Here is a 26885-nt window from a genome sequence, read left to right as displayed (position 1 = left end):
AGAGCAGTTTGCTTATGTTCATTCTACAGTCTGTGCCAATGGTTTCCAAAGGCTATTACACTAGAGTAGGACTACATTCATATGTCTTCTATGTAAATGAGCTTCTGGCCTTCTTTAAAAAGTTAACTGCAATGGATCAAGGCTTAGCTAGTATTTTCTCTGTGGTTCTAAAAATACAGATTCACTATAACTCATAAATAAATTATAACAGACCACAGTGAAAAGGACTAGAAAAACCCCAACTTTAGGAGAAGCCCTACTAGCTGAATTTAAATTGTTAAAATTTAAAATGTTAAATATTTAAATAGAAAAGGAAAGAGTCCTCTAACTCTGAAATCTTCAAATGTAAGGGTTTAAAATTGATGCTGATTATTTTTGGTATATCATTTGTCTCTGAAGCCAAAGGGCATAAAAGGGCCTTAAGAAGCAATTTGGCTGAAAACCTTACACCAGGACAGATGGGTAACTCCTCAGTGGATCTGCTCCCTGCTTTGTGAAAAATCCCAGAGGCATAAATAGCAACTAACTAAGAAACCAATCAGTTTCCTTGACTGGCAGAATTTGCCTGCCTTTCTGACAGTCTTTCAGTCAACACCAGCCCCTTCTAGATACTCAGAGAGATGATTTGCAACTTTCGTACCTCACGGACTTCCTTAGCAGCTTAAGACATTACTGTCATTTTAATGATGAGATTCTAGTTTTAATACAATGGCTACCTGGACTGTTGATGATATAGTAACAGTTGGGTTATCTGAGATTGAGTCTGAAGGGACTTAGTCTGAATTGCCAATTCTTCTCACACCACAATCTCTTTTACATCTCATTAATGTGTAACTTCACCTGTGACATTCAGGCCCTTGCAGTTCCTCACCCTTGAGCAGTCAGTAACCATGGAAATGTACATAAAAATTACAGACATCAACAGTTATTAATTCTGATCTGCAGATCAATAAGAAGCACCTGCAAATTTATTTTTAAACAGTACAGATGTCTTCACACACATACAGGAAATTTCTGTAAATCCAAACTAGTGAAGTAAAGATTTTGCATAATATCAGAAGGAAAAATAAAACAAACTCTAAAATTCTGCATCAAGATTAATGAAAGATTTAAAAGCTTGAGAGAATTAACTTCCATCAGAAATAATTAACAAACATTTAGGAGTTTTTGTTAATAATGTGTAATTATTTTACACAGTTGATCTTTATTTAACATCTTTCCCACTGTCTTCTTTCAAAATGAAGGACTACAGTAGGCAATTATTCATAATAACATCATCCTGCAATTTACCTGAATTCTGCAGAGCCACTGCAGCCATTGGTGTTGTTGCCATTTGTGTAACAATGATTCTATTACCAAAATCTTCATATTCATTTGTCTGTTGATAAGAAGTATAAAAGGACAGTGTTAGTTATTCAGAAGACATGAAACTCTCAAATGATCTCTTAAATATTGATCTTTCTTACACTTGTTTACAGAATTTAATTCACTTTATGTTTAGACTTGAACAATTCATAGATATTATCCTCTACAGACTTACCAGGGTCAGATTCCTAACCAAACATCTTTATCAAGTATCTTATAAAAAATTAAACACAAAATACTGTGGTTGAGACATGCAATATGAGCAAATAAAACCATTAGTATTATAATGTTTTTGTACACATAGTGTAGGATGCCTTTGGCATTACTTTTTTGCACATTACCTGACTAAAACTGCACATTATCTGATTTTTTGCTTGTATTTAAGCTTTGTCTAGCATATCTAGATTTCAACATGACCTACCAACATTGTCTAAGAAAATTTGCACTTAGAAGAAAAGAAAAAAAAAATTTCTAGCATTTCAAACTTTACAGTAAAAAGTAAACTACAAAGACTGCAATGCTTACCTGGATTTTTTTTGATAAACTGTTAAACATAAAGTTCACACAGTCATTCATGGTGTCTGTACTATGAAGCAGAAACAGTCCTTTGGGTGTGGTAGAAAAATTTAGCAAGGCATCTAACAAAGTCTCTTCCCATAACAAGCTGCAAGAGTAACAAAATAGTAATTAAAAACTAAATGTAAAATAGCATGGGAAAAAAGAAAAAAGTACAATTCCTAACTTTGAAAAACAACAGTACTTTACTCACTGTACTCTATACTTAATTTATAAGCTTATGTTAGATTTAAAAGAGCATTTTGGGAAAAAGATAATATACCAGACTCCATTTTATGTGAACATTCAAACTCAGTGTGGCAAACCTCAAGTTATGTAGGAGCACAGAAGAGAGAGATGATGTAAAGGGGAACCCAAAAGACCTGTGATATCCCTAAACATATGTATGACTTACAGTCTGACTCTATACAGTCTTAAGATATTAACATGGCAGTTCATCTTGGTAAAACAGGCACAGCATCTCTCAACAATGTAAAAACACTATGAGGGACTCACATTTGAGGAGTTAAAAGTTCCTACAAGAACTTGGTATGGAATTATGAAGAAAGGTGCTATATTTACACAATAGCTTCACATAATAAGAGCAGAAAATGGAAAATCAACATTGTCCTGAATTTTCAGACTCCCAAATACTTGTGTATTTCTCATCTTAATGAATATAAACTTCTATAAAGGGACATTAAGTTTCAGTATAAAAGGAAGGACACCTTTCACTTGGTATCAGCCAAACTGCTGCCAATCTTGCTACATAATATTTTGAAGGTATAAATATGATTCAGCAGAACAACATTTCAAATTAGCACCACATAAAAAGCATAAGATAGACAACTATTTTGTTCTGTGCTTTCTAACTCACATTTTCCTCTAACCAAATTCTTTAGTCAGAGAGAATCAACTATAAGTCAATTTTACATAGATCAGACACCACTCTCTAAGCCAAGGAAGTTCTCAAAGGCCAGGAAGAATTTTGTGGCTCTACTGAGACCTATGCTACGATAGTTTCTCTACCTACCACTATCCTTTTTGCAAAAAACACTGTCCTGGGTTTGGATGGGATAGTGTGATTTCTTCTAAGTAGCTGGTAAAGTGCTGTTTTTTGGATTTAGGACAAGAATAAGGTTGCTAACACACTGATATTTTAGTTGTTGCCAAGTAGCACTTCTCAAAGTCAAGAACTTTCCAGTTTCCCATGCTCTGCAAGTGAGCAAGTACACAAGAAGCCATGAGAGAGCACAACCAGGAGAGCTGAGCCAATCTGGCCAAGGGAATATTCCATAGCATGGGAAGTCATGCTTAGTACATAAACTGGCCAAAATCACTGTTAAGAGATGAACTGGCCCTCAGTCAGAGGGTGAGAAGCAATTGAGTTGTGTGTCATTTGTTGCTCTTGTGTGCTACTTCTTTCTCTCCTTTTCATTACCATTAATGTTATCATTATCATTAGTAGCATTACTATTATTAGTATTATTATATTTGACTTGTTTAAATTACTAGTGTGTTTGTATCTCAACCCTTTTTTTTTTTCCTGATTCCCCCCTCCATGCTATTGGGATGCAAATGGCTGCACAGTATTTAGTTGCCAGCTGGAATCAAACTACAACAAAGACATGGGGTTACAAGATGTTTCAACTGTAATTAAAGCAGCAGTTTTTGTTCACACTCATACATGTGCTAAATTAAGTACCAAGTTACCTGGTTTTTGATTCTTGACTTATTGATGAAGTGGAGTCTGCATCAGTTACAGGAGTAGGTACTCTTTCTGAAAGCAAACTTGTCTGTAAAACAAAACCAAATAAACACCTCCTTAATATTGATGCAGGAGGTCCCCCTGCTAGGGAATGACATGCAGCGGCTCTAAGATTCAGAAGGCTGAACAATTGCTTTATTAAGCTATACTATACTATACTACTACACTAAACTATACTCAAGAAAAAACCCATGACATTTTTCATACAGTCACGATGCAGCTTTGACCTAATTGGTCGATCAGTCAAAACAACCAACACCAGCGTCCAATTAAGAAATCACTTTTGGCAAACTATCTCCATAACACATTCCACATGTGCCAAACAACAGGCGCAGCAAATAGAGACAAGATTCTTTCTCTTAGCTTTCTCACTGCCTTCCCTAGGAGAAATTCTGGCAAGGTTGTGCCTGTTGCTCTCTGTGAAGAGAGCTGCGGCCACACCTTAATGTTTATTTGCAGTATTTTTAAACTCCAGATCTAATTAATTCTCTTATTATATACAAAAGACAAAAAATCACAGTGATGTGGTTATAGTCCAGTCTTTGGTACAGAATACACTATTCCTTTATATTGTTTTTATTCCAGAAAAGTTTATTTTTTTATTTTTTTACTTCTTCCTTGGGTATAAACAAGTGTAAAGCTAATACATTTTAATTTTTTATTAGAATTCTTAAAAAAATCTCTTTTGTTTCCAACTGGAAACTCCCAAAATCAAAAAACTGGTATTTAAAAGTAAAGAAGGAAAAAAAGAAAAAATTGTAACACAGCTTTTTACTCTGTTTCTGTCACAGGTAATGGAAATAACAGGCTCTGAAGTCACCATGCCAAACTTATTAATTCTGCCACTTTTTATTTTGTTTATTTATAAATTATATAAATTCATCTATATTGATATGGGTGTCATTGGAGTTACAGACATTAATATATACATATTTTTATATCTGAACATTTAAATTATATTTTAAAATAACTGGCATAAAAGAATGCATATTCAAAATTATTTCAGTTGTTTTACAATTATGGGATAAGAAGCAAATTACACCATTGACATAAAAGTGAGAATTTATTAATTTACTACCTTATAAATGTGATGTGAAAAATCAACAAAATATTATTCTCTTAAACTAGTCAATCATTGTGGATCTGTTGTTCCCCTTTTATTATCATCTTTATAAATTCTCTCTCAGAATTTAATCAGAATCTGCTGAGAAAAAAATAATTTCTTTCTCCATCAGTCTTAAAACTCCAGGAGACATGTAAAAGAAATGGATACAAATTACCAGTCCTGCCATTAAAAAATTGACACTTGGGCTTGGAAAGAATCCACCACAGTCCACTGGTTTTGCTACACTATAAATGGCGTGATATTTTATAAACTTCAGGTATTTTAAAATTGAAAAATGACAGAAAATAGTTTTAAAAGTAGTTAAGATGATGGAGTTGACTTTCCTGTAATAGCTTGTTGAGTCTTGAAGTCAAGAATATATTGATTCTTCTTCAGTTTATATCTGACTACCAAAGTGAAGTGAAGAAATAGCATTTTGTAGGGTAAACTTTGTTTTCATTCAACACATTCAGTCTACTTATCTTTTACATGTCAAGACAATTTGTCTAAATTATGTTCTACACCTTAATAAGGGATTTTAACGTGGAAAGAAGTCCTTTGTACAAAGTGTAAATGCTGTGTTTTTTAGAGGAAATAACTGGAAATGCCCATCAAAAGCTTTTAACACTCTGGCCTGTGATGAACATTAAATAGAGTAAGAGGCTAGCTGGAGTAAGATTGACAAGTTACACAATAGGGAAGCATCAAAAAAAAAGATTGCTGAGTTATGTAAATTACAGCATGGATCAAGTGAACTAAGCTCCTTAATTCAATAAAAATCCTCAGGTTTTCAATGCAAGGAATAACATAAGTTTCAAAACCAACATTCTATGATGAGAAACAGAATTTATTGTGATATAATTATGATTTTTAGTAATAATACATTTTATTTTCAAGACAATCCATGGCTTCGTGGCAACATTAATATATAAAACAGTGAGAAATACCCTCAAACTGGTGATTTAAGTATCTTCTATTCATGTTCTGCCTTCTGGTATTTTCTGCCTTAGCTTACATTGTGACTGTATTTTTAAAATATCTCATCACAATAAAAGCATACAGTAGAAGCATACAAGAAGGAAGAAAAGCTCTTCCATTCTTTTTCCCTTGCATTCATTTTCCCTCCCACTTCCTTGCCTCCAGAAAAAAAAACAAATTTAGTCTTTTAGTCTATTCTTTGTTCCAGCTTGATCTGATCCCTCTCTAAGATATAAAAAGATAGTCCTATTTTTCAGGGTAAAGTGAGTAACACAGCTAGACTTTGTCTGTCCACTATGAGTCCTAATACCTACAGTTTAAATATGCTTTCAGTTAAGCTGGAAGCCAAAGCTGAAGATTTGTTTGCTACCTTTACCTAAATTGTGCCAATGTTATTTTAATGATTCAAAGGTTGGAATTTGCTTCCCTGTGAACCTTTTGAAAACTGCATTTGCAGGATCTGCCATCATTTCTTCATCTCAAGTAATTTTTTACAACACACAAGGATTTTCACACTGCATGTGACTTTTAGAACAATGAAAATAGAACTGATGATGATGAGGGACGGGAGCATCATCATTTATGAAGCAAGGCTGAGAGAGATGGGCCTGTTCAGTCTTGAGAAGAGATGACTGAGAGGGGATCTCATCAATATCTGTCACTATCTGAAAGGAGGGTATCAAGAGGAGGGATTCAGACTCTTCTCAGTGGTGCCAAGCAACAGGACTAGAGGCAATGGGAAGAAACTGATGCACCAAAAGTTCTACCTGAACATGAGAAAGAACTTCTTTACTGTGCAGGTGAATAAGCACTAGACCAGATTCCCCAGAGAGGTTGTGAAGTCTCCCCCACTGGAGATACTCAAGAACCCTCTGGACACAATCCTGTGCCATGTGCTCTAGGATTACCCTGCTTGAGCAGGGAGGTTGGACCAGTAGACCCACTGTTGTCCCTTCCCATCTTACCCATTCTGTGATTCTGTGATAACAGAAAGCAAAATACACAGAACTGTTGGATCCAAGCTCTTTCATGTAGAAAGAACAGTGGACTAGCAATCAAATTGAAGTTAAAGTACAGAACCTAAGCTTCATAACAAATTCATGTACTCAGGTAAGACAAAAACTCCTGCCTGGCACTTTTCACTATGGTCTCTAGAGAATATTTCAATGCCACCACACTATTTAACAAATAATTGCAATCTGCTATTTTTTTCTCTCACTTGACACAAACCAGTTTAACTAAAAATTGATAAGAGCACATCTCAGGATGTGCGTCTTTGGGATATTTCCTTCAAAATATCCCAAACCAAGAATGAAGGCAAGATCTGTGGTGGTCAGTGGTTATCATGACATCGAGTGACTTCTACCATCAAGGACAATGAATGACAAGTCTACCAATGTATCAAAAGTTCCTGTTTTAATCTTAGGCATAAAAGTCTCAAATTAACTTTTTGCTAGATTCACATTCAGAAGGAAAATTTGCAAGTAGAACTTCATTTTTACAACATTTTCAAGTACTATTTAACTGCTTAAAAATAATTAACCTATAAGAACAACTATTACACAAGCTGAACCTCTCACAGTAAGATTTTTCCCAATCCAAAAACAAAATTTACCTTTCTCCAGGCTTCTGCAATAGATTCATGCAAGCCATAAGGAATTAGCATCTGTAGGCCTTCACAAGTTCTGTACATTTGACGGCATACAAAAATGAAAGCTCCTTTAACAACTGGCATAGACTCAGATCCAGATAAAAGAGAAATGTCATCATGAAGAAGTTTCTTTGTGAACTGAACAAGTACATGAGCAGCTGTAGGACTAGAAATAAAATAATGCATTTAAAATTTTGTTTTGTAGTAAGCCTTGAAACAAATCCTCTGACTAAATTTATTTAAAATTTTTTGGGGAAAAGAAGCTACAGAAAGAGACTATGACCCACTGCAGAAGGATAAACGATGTTAGAATTTTTAACACCAGTCAGAAGAAAAGCAACTTACAGGAAGTGCTATCACCTTGGCAAATAGCTCTATGCAATGCAAAAATACATCCATTGCCTTCCACACAACCCACAGGACAATGAACTACCCAGACTCCAGGTTTTATAGGAGTCCAGTTGGGAAGATAACTTGGAGATTTCTTCACTTAGAAGATGTACATTCCAAACATTTTCATGACCTGCAGCTTAGCTGTTTTCAAAGGCTCATCTCAGTTTTACTGCTGTTAGAAGTTTTAGCATCAGCTAACTATATTCCACACATATGAACACACTGATCCTAAGTTAGGTACAGTGTTACACATGGCAGCTTCATATACAAGATTTGTCTCTACTAGATGTACTGAAATGGGAATGCTACATTAAATTTATTCTTTCAATAAATTTGGTTAGTTTAAATGCTTATTCTAAAATCAAACAAAGAAAATTGAAGAAGAGAGGCCTTTGGTCTGAAAAGTAACACTACAAGTATAATGGGACTATATTCAGAGAAAGGAAAGTTCTCACATGAATTAGAAAAAGAAGAAAAACATTAAAATCTCCCTTATTACTAGTATTTTTTACATTGTCATTTCACCTGGTTCGACACACAAAGATCTCCCTCATACATTCTATAAAACACTTACTATTTCAATTTATAATCAGATATTTTACTCAAACAAAACCAAAATGTAACACATTATAGATAAATGAAAGATGAGAAAACGAGTCTCATAAGAGCAATATAATTCATTGAAGTGCTCACTAATGCCATCTATTAACACACTCTTACCTGTCTTTGGCATTTTTTTCATTTTCTCCATAAAGAAGAAGAGAAAGACCATCTTCTGAACCAGCAATCCTTGCCAAAATATCAGCTACATCAAGTAAAGTAGTTTCAAGGCAGTTGATATACACCTATTTGGAAGAGGGGAAAAAAAAGAAGCTTCAAATTCAATGGTTTTGTGAAAGCTATTTTTTCAAGTCTGTCTTAGGTATGCAGAGCCTGAAGGTCACCTTTCTGATGTTTTCTTAATGTCTTAAACACAGTTAAGTTAACAACTTATGTTCAAATGTCATTACACAGAAATCTTCATCACAAAGGGCACTAATTCCCAATATTTTCATAATCCTTATAAAAATGTTTACAAGGAAAAAAAAAACAAAAAAAGAGGAAAAAACCCGTTTTCTTTTAACAATCCAGAAAAAAGCAGCTTTCCATGGAGAATCATGTATTTTTATTTACACTAGTTATTGAGAACACTAATCTACAAGTTGCCAACTGAATTAAAAAATAAAAATTAGGCTGCCTTTCAAATAGAAGGTATAGAAAATATTCATCCATGAAATATCTAAGTGACAAGAAAAAAGCCAAAACCAATGAAAAAATTTAAAGTGTGTTTCTTCCCAAGGAAACAGCCTCACTACAGCATAATTTTTGCTGCTATTCACAAGACTTCCATGTCAGACCAATCATAGTAACAGACTAAACTATTCAATGCACAATATGATAGTCAAGATATAAAATACCACAGAAGTTACCATATTATGTGAGTAAATAAACCTTCTACATAGAAAATATTAATAAAATATAATATTCTATACATGTAAAAATAATTTGGAAGATTATTACAAACCTCTGTGCCATTCAGCAAACTTTGGACAGGATGAAGCAGGGCATCTATCACTGTGTCTGTATACAAACATTCAGCAGCACATCCTGTTTGATCACAAAAAACCTGCAGAATCTCCATAACAAGACTTTCTGGAGAATAATTTTCTGGTGAGCACAAGAAATATTTATTTTAACTTACACAAATATCTCTGTATGATTTATGTAGTTGCTTCTGAATTATTATTAATTTTGTTAAGTCCTGATTCAACATAGAGGGAGGAAGAATGGTAAGGGTGGAAGGGAAGAGGAAAAACTGCTTTAATAACAGAGAAAAAAATTGCAAAAGAAGTTATCATATGCCTCATTATAAGTACATATATTCACGGATAAGGAAAAACAAAGCATTTACCTGTATGTGCTGGCAAAGCTGTCCTTGGGTAACTTGGACAGGAATAAATAAGTTGAACAAATACTACCAACACATCAGTTATGGATACAGTAGCTATTAAAAAAAAAAAAAAAAACTTTGTAAATTAAAGATTAAGTTAAATTTTCCAAATAAAAAATGGATTTTGTAAATATATATAAAGGATGCTTTGCTGTAGAGAGGAAATCAATTACATACAAGTTATAAAGCAAAGGATATATGTGTCCTTGGGACTCTACTAAGGCATTTCATGATCACCTTATAAGACTTGATCTTGCTCTCAATTTAGCCAATTGAAATTTTGCAATGTCTTTCACTGTAACAAATGACAGCCAACATTTGGAAATACTGGCTGTAGAAAAAAAGCATTACCTTTCTATTAGATTAAGTGGAGCAACTGGTAAAGAGAGAAGATGTCACACAACTCTTTCTCAGGTCTGGAACAAATACAACAAATGTAGCTAAATGCAAGATAGGAAAAATTGCTCCAAGTTTACATGTAATTATGTTAATAAATCAGTCACTTTGTGAGGAAAGAGTTGCCATCTATGAAGCTGAGGACACTATTAAGAAGAGAAATGGCAAGATTGTTACATTTTATAGGAAAGAAATAAGCAACCACCATCCCTGGATCTCTGCTGGATGGGTGTTACACTGGTAATGCATAAATGACAAAAACACTTTATTAGTAGATATTTCTTACTCACAACTGTTCTACACTGCATCTATCAAGTCTTGGTCCTCTAACCAGAGGGACAGAAGGCAAGTCACAGAATGAGTATCTAGTAATGTTTGGAATTATGCGTTGAATTAATAGAGAACTAAAGCAATGGAATGCTACAATTGCCCTCACACATTTCTATTTGCCAGCCCTGCCCCGTGTAGTCTTCTCTGTCTGTTGAAGAGCTTTTCCATCTCATTTCTTGTGTCCCTGTTAACACCTCTGTTCCACAGAGGTGAAACTTTTCTTCTACTTTTTTTTATCCTAATTAACAGGTTAAATTCAGAGCATTTGTTTTCAATTTGCAATTAACTTGAAATACTGATTTTTCTCTCACACCTGAAAACCAGTTTTGGCCCCTGGACATACCTCTCCTCCAACCAACTACATCAAATGGTTTGACAGAAGCTATTACTCACACCTAGAAAAAATAAATCACTTACACACTGATCCAACTGTCCTTCAACACAAAATTAATGTATTAGAACTAAAACACACAATCCATTTAACCACATCCATCAAAGAATAAAAACACTGTGTGTAAATTCTCATATACACACATACACCACCTTTATGAAAGTTTCCAGGCTCAGAATTGGTGAACAAAGTATTGTTCTTCAATACCCACAATATTGGAGTGAAAATATATAAATATATATCAAGAATGGATACAGTTTTTCTGAATAGGTTCCATTTTCCTCAACTCTCCCCCTACCTTTTTTATTTTTCAGCTGTACTGGAAAGAGATTCTGGCCTTCCTTATAGATCAACAATCTTCCTAAGAGGCACAGTGAATGAACAAAATAGATGTACTGCAATTCTGGTCCAGTGTAAGAAAAATCCTGCATATTACCTATAACAATAAAGCAAAAAAAATAGAACTTTACTCTTGTAGTTTACTTCACAGTACCTAGCTGCTTCCTGCAACACAAGCAGATCATTTTGGATATAAAGACAGCTTAAGAAATTAACCACTGCTATTAGTTTTCTCTTAAAAGATAGTCATTCAACATCAGGGGAATGGAAGAGATAGAACATCTTCCTCTTGAAGTAGCATGCTCAAAAGCGTAAAGAATGGGGATGTATATAACGTGAGACATGCAAAGATACTCACTACAGTGCTGCTGAGAAAAGTCACCAACATTGGAATTTTTATTAACTGCTGCCTTGCAAAATTCAAAATAATCAAGACATTGCTGGACTGCTGCATTAATCTGTGGAAAAAACCCACAAAATAATAAAGTACCTGATATTTCACAATAAACTCCTTCCCTCTTGCATCCAAGTACTGTCCCTTAACACAAGAACTTAAATATCCACTTCACTTCAATGACTTCATTTTTCAGTGCTTTGGATGTATTAACCAAGAGAAGACAAACTTTTACAGGGCTATTAAAATATATCACCATTATTATTACATTATCACACAACCAGTTCTATACACATAAAGACAGTCTATGAAAAAGAGTACAGAGAACATGGAAGAGTTTTGAGAAGTCAACAGCAATCTGTGAATGCCCTATTGTCATTACTGTGGAAGATTCTAAATTTCCACAAGTGAAAACCTTTGTCTTGAATGCACTTACTAAACTGTAGGTTTGGTTGCCAGGTGCTGCAGTGCTATTACTGTTCTTGGTGGTGTATCACTGTCATAGCACTATAATCTAATCAAGGTATATAAAAGTTTAAAAGTTATAAGCATTGTTGTAGCAAGGAAACACAAAGCACATTGTCCTGGTTTCAGGTGGGGTAGAATTTATTTATTCTATTTCCTTATGATCTGAGAAGAATAATTAGATTTATTAGAGCTTGGAGCTGCCAAGATTTATTCACAAGTGTAAATATGCAGGCATACACAATTAAAAAAACCTCCAACCTTAATCGGATGCTTACCCTTGCTTATAAATTAGATTAGACTACCCTGCTTATGGACTTTCTATTATAAACTCTGTTGCATGGATCATGCTTTATTCTGTCCTGTACTATGCACACAGATAAAAAAGAAAAAGGTCTCTCATCTGTGTCCTTTCTTCATCTTAAGGTTTTATTGGTCCCATATATTTTACATTTGATTTCATCTGTATGACAAGATTTTATATAACATAGCCAAGTCCTGTTTAAATGAATGGATCTCACATCTACAGTGGCCTTATTAAAAACAATGAAAATTCTACCCCAGTAAAGAGATCTGCCCATACAAAATATATTATAGAATTAACAACTATATTACTAAATATATTTTCCCAGTTTGATTTATCTTGCTGACTTAGAATCCTTTATGATTCAGAGAATACAATGGCAGTTTGTTTAGCCTCTTTTCAACAAAAATCCAAATTTAGCACAGTGTATTTACAGTATTTATCAGGCATCATTTGACATTTTTCTGCTTTTTTGGAAATAATTCTAAATATGAATTAAACATAACAAATTAACACACTATAATCCTAAGTAACACCTGCAATAAAATATCCAAATTCCCCTTACACAGAGCTGGCCATATATGCTTCTTTTTATTTATCAATGATCCATTTAAACAAAGAAAGATTGAAAAAAAAAATACAAAAGGCTTATTTAGCTGAAGAACATGAAATAGCTACCAAAAAAAAAAAAAAAAAAAAAGGAAAAAAATTGTCCAAACCACTATGTGCAAAAAAAGACTAAGTTGCAAGTAAACTTGCCTTGGTAATTCATAGAATCATAGAAAGGCCTGGACTGAAAGAGACTTAAAGATCATCTAGTTCCAAACAGTGTCATGGGCAGGGACACCTTGCACCTCCATCCAACCTGGCCTTGAACTTCCAGGGGAGGGGCATCCACAACTTCTCTGGGCAATCTTTTCCAATGTATCACCACCCTGACAGAAAAAGAAGTTCCTCCTAACATCTAATCTGAATCTATCCTCTTTCAGGTTCAAACCATTACCCTGTGTTCTATCAATAAATTTTATTTACAGACTATTATTGCATATATAATCAATAAAGTACATTAATAGAAGTACTTACCAAGGATTTGTATTTCCTTTCCAGAAGCCTAAATACCACTCTTCTGCTGTAATGTGCATGCTTGAATGACAAAGAAGATGTAATGTCAACTACAAAGAAATGTTCTGGTTTTTAACTAAGAAGTGGAAATTATCTCTGATTCTGTTCTAGTAGAGATCCCATATACAGTAAATATTCAATGAACTCCAGCTCATGTAAGCCAGTATTATACTCAACTGAAAGTTTTGTTTGCAGTACATTTATGACAAAAAAAACCCCTATATCATTAGAAAAAAGTGTAGCAGAACACATAGTTAAAAGAGAAAACCAGTAAGTACACCAATGCTAAACTATGCATTTTGAAATTGCCAAGTAAATCCTAAACTGTAATTTTATATATGGTAGGCTGGAAAAAGTTTTAATGTCCACTGAAGTTAGCAAGTTGTGTGTAATATAAATGCTCTTTCATGCTCATCACTAGTTCCAAACAAATGCTTGCATCTTTTGGTGGCTGTCAGTCAATTCCTCCAAAGGGAGTGAAGACACAAAACACAGAAAATATTCCTAAATTTCATGAAAACAAGTAACTGAACAGAAATTGAGGTGGAGTGTAATATTGGAAAGCAGTGGACATAAAAGTCTAAAAAAAACCTGCACTTCCTTAATTGCAGTTCTCAGTATAGGCTGTTATAGGACACAATAAGTCTGTAATGTCAGAACCATAACTTTTCAAAATAAATGTCTGACATGAACAAGTTATGTGTTGTTGGGTTGCAGGTTATTTGCTTACCGTCCACTTCTTAAACCACACTGCTTTGATATCTAGCAAAGCCAAGAAGTGCACTGGACTCAAGAAATCTGAAGAGGCAGGATGATTAGGCTTGTGTTTTAATGACAGAAGTGACAAGGTACTCTCCACTACCTCTTCCATATACCTTAGGACACAAATAAGAAAAAATGGACAGGAAACAAATCACTGAAGTCCTTCCACCAGTACTAGTCAAGAACAATCTTCTCATATAACTTTGTTCAGATAAATCATAAATACCAACAGCATTATCTTTAACTTGCTCTTGTATGGGCATTAATTTGTAACATCACAAATTAAGCTAATACACATCTGTATTCTCCTAAGTTATTACAATTTCTAAGTGTATCACCCCTACTACAATTACATCCAAATTACTTTTTGTTCAAAAGTACTTAGAACACTCCAAAAGCTAAGTAAGCAGCTAAATATGACTACTCCTATGCAACTTCCCTATTTTACTTTTCCTACCCTCTACTTTTATTTCCCCTGTTGTCACTGACCAGCCACTGTGCATCCTATAATCAAGCCTTTGCTAAAGTGACATGTATCTTATGTCAATAGCTATTAAATTAAGAAACAGTTGCAGGGTTTTGAAGGTGACATACTTTTCTGGATGTCGAATCCAGGAGGAAGGTGCTTCTTTTTGGTACTCATTTAAAAGGCGAACCTGAAAACATAATTATTAAAATTAAAAAATAATTAATGCATAATGTTTCAGTACTGATACTAAAAGTACAGAAAGTTCATTTATACCTTTTTAAGTAAACGATTCACATCTGAGTTAGATACATCCAGACCAGCTGAAATATGAAGAGAATTTTCTTCAGAAAGAAAGTACAACTCCAAGTGTCGTGCTAAAAAAAAATAAAGAGAAATCAAACAACAAAAAAACACTTCAGCTCCATGACAACAGCGATAAAACAGACTGTCTTATACAATCTTCATGATAAAATTTAACTTTTCAAAAAGTACATAACTCATGAAGTTTGAAAGGTAATTAAATGCACATACCTAAACTTGTATAGACTTCTTTTGTCATATTAAATGGAGAAGAAGAAAAGGTTTTTGCATAGAACCTAAGAATTTTCTCCTAAGGGTGAAAAAAGCAAGGAATGTATTAAATAGTCATTAACTGTGTATCATAATTGCAAAATAATCAATATATCATTTATTCTTTATATTATTCATCTAGACATCTGTGCAGATGTTAAGCATGTTTTATAAAAATATAGCTTCTGATCACAGAAATCTCCAGTTCAAAGGAAATTTTATTCAAATACTTGAACTACAGCACCAATGTAAAGCCTCACTGAGTTATAAAGTAGACCAAGGAACATTACTTTTCCATTCAGAATCAGTAACTTGTAATTATCACTGTTTTAAAAGAAATTGTAGAACTCAGGTGAAAGAGAAATCTATGACAGCAGCTGGAGCAAGTTTCCTATTTATTTGGTAATCACTTTAAAATTTGAAGAAGCAAAGAAGTTTAATTGACATAATAAATAATCTAAAAGCCATTTAAGCAGCTGTCATTTCTTTTCCTCATCACTGCCTCTGTCATATTACTATGTATCATTTTCTCATCATCACAGGGCATAAACCTGACTTGAACAGGAAATATTAACATGACCTATTTTACAGAGCCGTTTTGGCCATTCTTTTTACATGCATTTCTGCTAAAATAAATTAAAATTTCTTCACTGCCATCAAAAGAAATGCAAATGACTACTTTGGTGTCTCAAAATCCTACTGAAAGCCTGTGCAGTTCTTTAAACCAAAATGTACTGGAATCCTGTATTTCTGTTACTTAAAAAACTAGTTTTTGTGATTCACACACAAATAATAAAATGTCTTGAACCCTGCTGGACTACTTATAATATGTAAGAGGAGTAACTTCCTATAATATGTAAGAGGTAGTCCTTTCTTTGGATACAAATCTGGTAATTAGATACAAAACACTCCCTTACACTGAATGTTGCATCTGGATCTGCCAGAGAGATTGTCAGATGCTTACTCAGACTTGGCCAACTTTCAGAGTTCAGGATATCAGAGGCAGGGGCCAAGCACAGTGTCTGCAAAGCTTCTTGGCGAACCTGGAGCAGTCAAAAAGATAAACACCAAAAATCCATTCACAGCAGCCTCTGAAATATGTAATTTACAAGTCAGAGGGAGGGAGGGAGGCAAGACAGGAAGGAACAGAACCTGGCTGTAGAACAGATAAGGAATAACAAATATTTATCTTCTGCTATATTTTTTATGGCTATTTAGACAAAACACTACATCACCGAGTGGGGAAAATGTGTGTATTCGAAGAAGTAACAAAACCATTTTAAATGGATTTTCAATACTGGATGCAAGGTTTATGTTCCATTTTCTGGCTGTAATCAAATATTTTGAAACTGGGGAATATAGCTCTCTAAAGCTCTCAGCTAGGAGAAGCAGAAACAGTTATTAGACATAGTGTTATAACTGCTGAATTTTCATCAGCATTCCAAGTAATTTCAAGTAACTTTTTCTTTTCAATTCATAGACAACTGTTATCTCTAGCAATTTATTTCATCCTACTGAAACAAACTTTAGGACATTTTAATAACATTTAATAGCATCAGATTTTTTACCTGGTTTTCTAATAAAAAAATTGTTTTTACCACCTCCTAGCTACCATGCCTGTTTCAGATGCCAGACAAGCTTCAACGCGTCTTATCAAGGCAGCACACTCAAACTGGTATTTTTCCAAGCTTCAAAAATACCAGCAGCTGGTGCTGGTTGTTGGTTAGAGACACAAATTAGTACTGCCACTGACATGACAGCAAACCTAACTTGGATTTATATTTTCCATTTGGCAGCAGGTTGTTGGCAAATCAGCAGGCACCTCTCTCTTTGGACAGGGGTAACTCAAAGGGCAACACAGAAGTTACCAAGTGCAAGGGACATGTATACTGGACAAATAATGTTCAATAACTTTATTTATCATGGAACAACATTTTTTAACTAAAAATGCCAATATTTAGCACATAATCTCTAAAAAATATATAGATACTGGCTGCAACACTACTTTTTGAGCCAGATGGTTACAAACAATGAAATATTGCACTGCAGAGTAGTTTCTGCATGGAAGGTAAAATAAATGAACCAACAAAGAAAGTTTCCACTCAGGTACACAGGAACTTGTATGTACATACAGGCTACTCTCCAATATGCAATAAACATTCATTTATATCAACATTTCATTTCTGCTTTTAAACTTACTTCCTTGGGCTGACTAGGGTCAAGCTTTTCTGTGAGCAGCTGCAATTGTTCTTGACTCATGAATGCATAACTCTGTAATACACATTATAAAATGATCATTAGTGTATTTTATTAAACTGAACAGCAGAAGATTAAAATCATCAGTCTTTCTGATACCTAATTTACTTTTAATAATTAGGACTTCAACATTTATACTAATTTTGCTGTAAAGCCAACATTCCAAATGTTTTCTGCTGTTTGCCCAAAGTTAAACTTACGATAATAAAATCACCATGACATATTTTGTTTGTTTTACTTCAAATTTTTCTGTATCTTCAAAAAATTCCTTATAATAATTTATTCAGCAAGAAATTTAGCCTAGTACAGTAGTCTGGAAATGAACTGCACATTATTTGGCTTCTAAAGTAAAATCACAAAAGTTAGATGATGTACTGATTTTATCTTTCTATACCATACTTGGATAGGTACTTTGGAGCATATGGCATGATATTGATCTCATCTAGCACATGATGCCTAAAGTAGCTTGTATAAGCTTAGTACTTAAAACTGAAAGAAAAGCAAATAATTTAGGTTTAAGATATAACAAAGATGGGAAAAATTAATCTTTCTCTAGGGCCATTCTATTGATAGTAACGTAATAATTTTGCAATATCATGCTTATTTCATAAGATAGAGAGAAAACCCAATGTACTTGGTTGAAGGAGGAGTCACTGTCAGAACAGTTGTCTGTGTAATAGCCACTCTGACGTTCTTTCTTTGCTTTACTGGCCAGCTCCTTATCATGCATCCGATCTTCTTCAAACTTGTTAATCAAAGATTCTACCACAACCATCATGACATTCTTCAAGGCATGCATCATTTCTCTGTATCTTCAAAGTAAAGATGATTTTAATATATAAGAACATAAAAATCACTATGTAAAAAAAAAGCAAAAGAATCGCTACATCATGAATAACTGAATATGAAATAATGCTAATTGGACTTGAACTCACTGAATTTACAGAAATTAATGAATACCAAATCCAAACTAAGCAAGGAAACATATATACACCTTACATGTTTCAGTTAATGATGTTTTTAAATCACAACAAAACTACTTTTTTTCCCTTCCAGAACCACTCAATGAAATACCACTATCATAATTCTATTGGGACATTTTTAAGAAAGAACAACATGAGTCCACCAAAAAGGAGGATCTGTCCCTGAGAAAACAGGCCAGTTCTCATCCTTGTTACTGTTAGTTTCTTGTCGCTCAACATCCAATTTTTCTTTTGCTGTAAAGCTTGGGCAGAACCAGTAGAAGCAAACACATCATCCTGATTCAAGATCTTGAGTACAGGTCATACACACAAAATAATTTTCTTTCAACAAAACCTGTTTTTTTTCTAATTTCCATAAATTGCAAAATAATATCCACAGGGAAGCAATAAAAAAAAAAAACCTTCAAAAAAGCATCCTGTTTTAAAACATTGATGTTTTATTTCAAATTATTTTTTACTTTAATGCTACAATTATTTATTTTACAGTCATCAAAGACACAGATTATCATACTGTGCTTTAATATCTTCCTACATGTCAAATTAAAAATATAAGATTCATTTTTAGTTCATTGGCATTTCTTCTACCAATTTTAATACACACAAAACCCTAAGGTAGGTCCTAATCCTTGAAACAAAATTATACAAACAGCATAATCTAAAAAATGGTCTTCCTAACATCTATTTTCCTATTTTTTTATTTTGCAACACATAAAAATGACCACTGATGCTAAAATCCTAAATACCTCAAAAATTTCACATGTTTGCTACCTCTCTTTTTTTATGCAATTGTTCTCAACCTTAAGCCCAGGACGAGACAAAGCATGACAAATTGCAATGTATGGTGGCAACATGTGAATTTCTTAGCACTGATTTTGGTTAAGGGTTCAGAATTGTTATTGGTTCAGATCTTATTTTTTCAAAACATATTGTGGAAAAACAAAAGGAAGACTAAGGCAAAGTAGAAATAGAAATGTGAATTAGAGGTATATACTCACTCTTTTGATTCACGGGCCTTCTTAGTAAGATGTTGGACAAGCGTTTCATAGCCAGATATTTCACCCTGACTTTGAGCAGAGGTACATTTTTCTGTTTCTTCTTCAATCACAGGTCCCACAGTATTTTTTATGTATTGTCTAAGGTATTTCACAAACTCATAGCTGCAAGAAATATGCAAAATTAAAATGCTAAATCTCTTTGAATTCTCTGTGAAACATTTTCAACATTATAACAACAACCACTATCTTCACTCCCAGTAGATCTCTTACTCTGAGGTAAGAGTCTATGACTTGCATAGAAATAAATTTCAGGAGTGTAAAATAACACATTACAGTTTGATTTTCTTCAATATGGTCAGTATCAGCATATTGTAGGAAGAAATAACACCAAATAGAAGAAACAAAACCAAGAGTTAGTTTACCAAAATGCACATTTTCACTTTGTGCTTCTTCTAAAAGTAAAAATCCAGACAAAAAGGTAAAGATTTTGTAGACAAAGAACAATGAGTATCAAGAAGTTTCAAATTCCAAAAGAAACATTCCTTGTAGCACTCTAAACGTGTCTTAGAATATAAAATGTCTGGTAATATTTTTTATGCAGTACATATACAAAATTAGAAAATGGACAGAAAACACAGTTTATGAATTAGAGCATATGAGAACACCTATGGCCTATGAAATTCTATGTGTCATGACAATACACTCAAAGGGTAACACAGAAGTTACCAAGAAGGGCAAGGGACATGTATACAGGACAAATAATGTTCAGTAACTTTATTTATCATGGAATAATCAAACTGACAAAACAGCTTTCTGTGATCACACACATATCAAATTCAAGGATTCACCACTTTGCAGTCTTATGATCAGACATCCACAGACATTTGCTAACAGAATAGAATAATCAGAGGGAGATCTCAAACTAAAGACTCTCCCTGGCCCCTCCAGCTTCATATTAGCTATAGAAATTGCTAAAGAGTACCGCTCAGAATAAATCAAATTTTCTTTTTGGCTAGTTCTGTGATTTGTATAAAGGGCAAGGCAAACAGAAACACATAAAAAAGTAATCACATAGTTACAATAGGTGCAAAATTTTATTTTCATTTTATCAAAAGTAGATGTGCACCTACTTCATGTTGACTTGGATTAAAAAAGCCCAAAACACAAACAACAAAGCACACAAAATTGTATCATGATAGATACTTCCTCACTGGATTGCCTACCTCAGGTTCCATCAGGTATGTCAGTATTTTTCTTTTCCCCTATCTTTCCATTCTTGTTCTCAGTGAAAGTAATAGAAATGTGTTTCAAGAAAGATGCAACATTTGTTTAATTTTTCATTTGTAAAATTGCACACAACTCTCCACTGAACGAAAGCTTTCAGGAAACTCTCTCCCCTTTGTTTTATAAGGGCAACATTTCCAGGGTATCAGTTTTTGCAGTGACTCCTTCAGTCTGAAATATGCAGTGACCACATCACTATTCACATCACTACCTTTATGTCTGAGGTTCTAGTCTTCATCTTCTGCATTATTCTTCTACCTTAGACATGTTTTGTAACAATTATGCATTTCAGCAATGACAATACTACTTCTTCACAAGCAGAATCAATTCAGACTGATCTGGCAGGACTTACAAAGGAATCACACTTGGGGGTTAAAAATACCTCTAAATGTAACAGAAAACATGCGACTTATGTAGTTTAAAATCCCTTTGTCTACTATCGCACAGAAATTTTTTTACTTGATACAATTTTCCTTTCTGTTAGCTTTCTGAGGATCTTGCATTTCTGTCTTTTCTACATCAAAGTGGGAACAAAGGGGAAGGCCTCAAAATCTGGTAAAATTACTGTGTCAAAATAGGCATGGGGCAGAAACAGTACTGCTTAAAATACTGAGAGCAGCAGTGGACAGTCCAAAAGCACACACTACTAATTGTCACAGACATATCTTATGAAAAATCCTTTCATTAGGATCTTTTCTCCTGAGAAGCTGGGAAGCTTCAGCTTCCCCATGGAATGTGGGGAGAATTGTTTACCCAGCATGTGAAACTGTTTTTACTTGATGACCAATGACAGACACCTGTGTTGAGGCTGTGAGCAGTCACAAGATTTTATTATCATTCCATTCCTTCCTTTGCTAGCCTTCTGATGAAATCCTTTTCTCTTCTATTCTTTTATACAGTCTTCTATTCTTTTATACAGTTTTAGTATATAATTTTCTTTTAATATATTATATATCATAAAATAATAAATCAGCCTTCTGAAACATAAGAGTCAAGATTCTCATCTCTTTCCTCATCCTGGGACCCCTGCAAACACCACCACAACTAAGAACAGAGCTTGCAATCTGGATGGATAGGTTAAGGAAAAAGTTTCTTAATCTCCTCACTTATAAATAACCACATGACCTCTCTGACTTTCCATGAAAATCAGTCTATACTGCCATGGGTCACAAACAAGACAAGAATACCTCCAGAAATATTGCAGTATCAGATAGTAATCCTCATGTTCTGAATTTAAAGACCACTTGATTTTCCATTAAATGTAAATTAAAAGTGTTCTCATGAAAAGAAGTATTTTTAGGATCACCAATTTTCTAACATACAAGAAAGAGTAATGGATGTCAAGGTTTCACTGCTGTAAAAGGAAAAGCTATATAGGCATTGCTTCAACCACTTACAGACCTTACTCCCTCACCCTGGGTATTCTATTAGGTTCTTAGAAAAAATGACAGAAATTTTTTTTGTTTGATCTTTATTGTATATATCTTCTCTAAATATTTTTTTTCTTTCAGAAATACCTGTCTTTCAGCTTCAACATGTTTACAACCAAATTATTTTACTCTCATGCTTGTCACCCAGCAACCTATTATTCAAAATTCACAAGAGTAAAAGCAACAGGGTAATTCAATACATTGGTAACAAAAACAAAAACTAAACTAAAATACCTTTTAAAGAATCTTCAGAACACATTCAATCATCAAGATTTTTAAATTACAGTGAAATTTTAGATAAACCCTAGTTCAACTTCACTTATTTACTTTTACCTAACTCCTACCACTGACAAAGGAATGCTAATACCCAGGTAAATTTAACAGAATGTAAATAGTGCCACTTCTGAAAAAAGTGATAGGGAACCAGCTCTTTCAGAAGTCAGGTCACAGAGCTGTTTCTTATTAAAATGCCCTCAGGTTATTTCAGCCTGATATTGTCTTGGCTTGTGATAAACCATGCACTAAAAATCTCCCATGCAGCAAAAAAATGATCAGGTTATAACATCATGGAAAGGAAAGAGCAGCATAGGATCTAGAAATTTACATTGCATGTGAGATCACACTGTCAAATCTGATTTAACAGAAGTGTGATGGGGATACATTTCTGTTTTACTTAAAACATAAATTAAAACAATGATTGGAATAGATAGATAAGATAGACACGTTCAGTAATATAGGCCAGAGAGAACAATCAAATATGGAAGCCAAATGGTCCTCTGAAAAAGTACTCTATTTTGAAAAACACAACTATGCTGTCTAGCAGGTGTCAAATATACTGAGAGTCTCCAGGGACGACGACTACTAGCTCCACATGTGCATTTAGTACATTATGTGTGCACATGCATCAGAGCTTTGTAAATTCCTCTCTCACAAACAGCTCATGAATTACTACTACAGCAAAAATATATTAGCAAGAGTGGATGGGGAAAAAAGCAAACCAAGAAAATGGCAACATGAATTTTATTCTTTAAATTAGCATCATCTGAGAGTTGATTAGCGATAGGAATATCTAAATATGTATAAATACACACATATTTACAAAGCAATATAAAGTGTAGACATCTCCCAAGAATAGTACAGTTTAAGACACACCAACTTCTTCAAAAGACTAAAAATAGCAAAAAATATTTTTACTTGTGAAAATTCTCATCTGTTTCCTCCAAATGCAAGAGAATTTCTTCTGCACATTCTGCTGATGGAGCTCCAGTGATTTTTTCCTTCACACTCTGCAGCAACTGTCTAAGCATAGACTGTAATAGAGCTTCATCTTCGCTTGTAAAGTGAGACATCTGTAGAAAACAGACAGAAGAATAAGAAACTCTCAGAGTTTTATTTTTCCTCAAGATGCTAAGAAAAGCACATACCCCTAAAATTGCCACTTTTTTACTGTTATCAACAGGATTGTCATAAACACAGATAAGAAATATCTGACAGAGCTTATCTTAAGACCAACTGAAAACAAAACAATCAAATCAGTTTCACTAAAACTCCTGTTTTTTAGCAGAATATTCTTAAAGAAGATATTAAATTAAGGAAAGCCTAAATATTCCTATTTGTACTTGCCCATGATAGAGGCACTAGACTACATGGTAAGCTAAAAAAAATAAAAAGAAGGGAAGGTTTAACAGATGTAGTGACTGTAACTTGATAAGAAAACTTTATTTATAATCTTTCACCTGCTTCTCATCCACTATTACTACTCAGTTCTGACTCTGGAATCCCTCTAGTCAGAGCTATTGCTGTGCCCATGACTGAAAGTGCTGTTAGCTTTAGCAAGGGCCAGGTGGAATTATCAGAACAGTTTAATTGCCCTGTGCTAATCAACAGCAGTGACCTGACAGAGTCCTGTCAAATTAAATGGAAACTGCTGGGAAAAACTGTGAGGAGAAGTAGTGAGAAATTGGAAACATCTGCCAAATCCAGAAGATAGACAATCAGTTAAATTTTCAAGAACTGCCAAAAAAAAAAAAAATACAACCTAATTTTTGACCTTTATTAATAAATGGCTTAAAAATCTTTAAATGGCAAGGAAGACGTTCAAACCCCAGTGGCAGTTTTATCTTATATATTTCTAGCCTGTTTAAGGAAAATTACTTAGAGATATTTGACTTTTTTGAATTAAAAATTAAAGATTTTAAATTAAATTTAAAGAAAATTAAATCTCTAAGCACCTGTGAATACACAATACACATACACTTGGAAGAGATAGTTTAGCAAATTACTATTTAAGTATCAAATAGTATCAACCAGCAGGGGGGAAAAAAAAAAAAGCCATATAGCACCAGTTGGAAGAGTTATCTTTTTTGAAAGGTAATAGTTCATCAAGGTAACACTCTTCTGTGGTAAGCAGCACAGTTGCTGAACATTTTACTTAGACCTATCATTATTCAATATTAACTCAATCATCTTACCAGAAATGTCATTAAACTAAACTCACAGCAAACAATCACAATAGCCCAAATCCCTTGCAACAATCTTAACTCACTGATTTGCAGCCTTCTTTTTCTTATAGAATCTCAAAATACTTAGCTAAAGTTAATGCACTTATAGGTCTGTATAAACATCAGACAATATCCTATTCCTCTGGGGAAAAAATAAATCGCCAAGTATTTTGGTGTAACTAGGCATTTTTAGAAGTGCAAGGTATCCAGATACTCATTAGCAGTCAGTGCAAAGCCCTGCCCAGGTTATTAACAGAGAGAAATCATGAGAATATTGCACCTCCAGTTTGCCTCGAAAAGCCTTACCTGACCTGTGTAATAACTAACAAAGATACATATCTTACATTTCATTTGCAAAGGTTTGCGGTTTGTTGTGCTTGGTTTTTTGGTGGCTGTTGCTTTAGGGGTTATCTCCCAGCAGACACAGCCCTCACTCAGTTTCCAGGCAACATTTAAATGATCAATTTCTCTCTAAATTAAACTTTACCCTAAGCCCAGTTTGGGCAGTCTTTCCAAGGTCCCGGCACTATCCCAAATGTAAATCCTGCCCCACAACTCGGGCAACGATTCAGCAGCGGCCTGTTGCTGCCAGCATTTATCCTTACACCAGCCTTCGCCTGGGCAGGGAGGCAATTTTAGCAAGGAGCCGAGGAGAGCAGCTCCCAGAAGGCGAGCAGGGCGGGAACCCCTGCCCCTTCTGGCGCTTTACCGCCCGTCCTTCGGCTGCGCACCGGGGCGGGGCGACAACCACGATTCCCGGACAACCCACAGAGGAGGAGAGCAGCCGGTCGGTCCAAGTGCTTTCCTCAGCCGGCGCTGACAGTGCGGGGGAGCCCTGCCCGGGCACACTCAGCTCCGCCACGCTCCCCCCCGCCCCGGGATCCCCGCATTCCCCGTCCTTGCCCGCAGCCCGCTGGGATTCACCTTGCGTGGCCGCGGCCCTTGGCAACCGCGGCGCCGCCGCCGCCGAGTCTCGCCGGGCCCTGGAAACATCGCGAGAGGCTCCGTGTGCCGCCCGGCCCCGCCCGCGCGGGATGGCGATGCTGCGGTGGCGGCCGCCGTGAGGGCTCACCCCGGGAGAGTGTTTGCTGATATGGGCAACCCCAGCACAGCTCAGGAGCACTCAGCGCTTCCTGGCTTCAAGCTCCTTTCTGTTCAGCCCGGGGTGGTGGCCCTCAGGTGTCGCACCCAAATCAAAGGAATGCAGTCATGCCGTTATTCCCAATTTACATCAGCAGGGGAGCCGGTTGTCTCAGTAAATAAAGTTATGAAAGGCATGGAATTTTTCAGCCCTCTTTGACTCTCCATTCCTGTGGTGAAGGAAATATTCAAAGGTATCAAATAGTATTTTTTCCCTCCAACAAATAAATTCAAATAAATTCATAACACAAAAACTGTTTAATATTAAATAATTTCTATTAGGTCAGCTATAATAAACCAGAATTACCGTAAACACCCATAATGATGTTTTTCAGTGTTTGCATGTGAGGTGTTACATAGTGCATTGTTATCCTTCCTACATTTTTCTAATTATTTTGATGTTGAGTGATGCTCATCTTCCATGATGATGTGTGCTTTAAATGTTAATCTTCCATGTAACACTTACCTTCCATGAGCACTTTTTGCTTTAACTGAGCCTGTAGCCCCTTCAGTTAACAGAGCCCCACTTAGTTGTGGGGATCCACTTGCACAGTAAAATTAAGCTTGTAAACTCCCATATTTCTAATGGAAAGGGACTATTCAGGAGCAACACAAACTTTCCTTACTACTGGTTCTCAGAAACTGGATTTTGATTGGTGGCAACAAAGTTTCTGTGATACCTTCAGCAGTGCACTCTTCAGAACCTGGATGTGGCCAGTGTGCTCTGGTACCCACAAAATAAAATCGGAAAATTGCTTACTTCTGCTTGCAAAGGAGCTTCAGTAAACTGACCAAGTCCTGGTAGCTTGGCCATGCACTCTCCCCATCTTTTAAGTGCATTGTTTGGAATGGGCTACACGTTACAGCAGCTTATTCCACATCCATGCCCGGCTCTTCCTTCACAGGCAACAGAATAGTTTGCTTCTTTTCTGTCCTCATATCCACTGAG

General features: G+C 35.0%; 1 protein-coding gene across 2 annotated transcripts in view; it reads right to left on the bottom strand.

Annotated features, from left to right (window-relative positions):
* Nucleotides 1-25786, bottom strand: part of TBC1D32 (TBC1 domain family member 32) — a 74376-nt gene extending 48590 nt beyond the window's left edge. For both annotated transcript variants that reach the window (XM_054279112.1, XM_054279113.1), the window contains exons 1-20: nucleotides 25721-25786; nucleotides 23490-23644; nucleotides 19582-19743; nucleotides 18238-18415; nucleotides 17547-17618; nucleotides 16265-16390; nucleotides 15309-15387; nucleotides 15051-15151; nucleotides 14903-14964; nucleotides 14277-14421; nucleotides 13508-13567; nucleotides 11620-11719; nucleotides 11221-11358; nucleotides 9767-9859; nucleotides 9380-9522; nucleotides 8536-8660; nucleotides 7387-7588; nucleotides 3634-3716; nucleotides 1891-2029; nucleotides 1291-1378 (exon numbers count right to left, since the gene is read on the bottom strand). In XM_054279112.1, the coding sequence (XP_054135087.1) occupies nucleotides 1291-1378; nucleotides 1891-2029; nucleotides 3634-3716; nucleotides 7387-7588; nucleotides 8536-8660; nucleotides 9380-9522; nucleotides 9767-9859; nucleotides 11221-11358; nucleotides 11620-11719; nucleotides 13508-13567; nucleotides 14277-14421; nucleotides 14903-14964; nucleotides 15051-15151; nucleotides 15309-15387; nucleotides 16265-16390; nucleotides 17547-17618; nucleotides 18238-18415; nucleotides 19582-19743; nucleotides 23490-23644 (2251 nt within the window). In that variant the 5' untranslated portion in view covers nucleotides 25721-25786. The remainder of the gene's footprint in view (nucleotides 1-1290; nucleotides 1379-1890; nucleotides 2030-3633; nucleotides 3717-7386; nucleotides 7589-8535; nucleotides 8661-9379; nucleotides 9523-9766; nucleotides 9860-11220; nucleotides 11359-11619; nucleotides 11720-13507; nucleotides 13568-14276; nucleotides 14422-14902; nucleotides 14965-15050; nucleotides 15152-15308; nucleotides 15388-16264; nucleotides 16391-17546; nucleotides 17619-18237; nucleotides 18416-19581; nucleotides 19744-23489; nucleotides 23645-25720) is intronic.
* Between the last annotated feature and the right edge of the window lie 1099 nt (nucleotides 25787-26885).

This window comes from Melozone crissalis, unplaced genomic scaffold (assembly GCF_028551555.1).
Source record: "Melozone crissalis strain CALT ecotype California unplaced genomic scaffold, PUWL_Pcris_2 ptg000027l_1, whole genome shotgun sequence".
In the NCBI taxonomy this organism is placed as follows: domain Eukaryota; kingdom Metazoa; phylum Chordata; class Aves; order Passeriformes; family Passerellidae; genus Melozone; species Melozone crissalis.
Note: the sequence above shows the minus strand (reverse complement) of the source record. Positions and strands in the feature narration are given on the sequence as shown.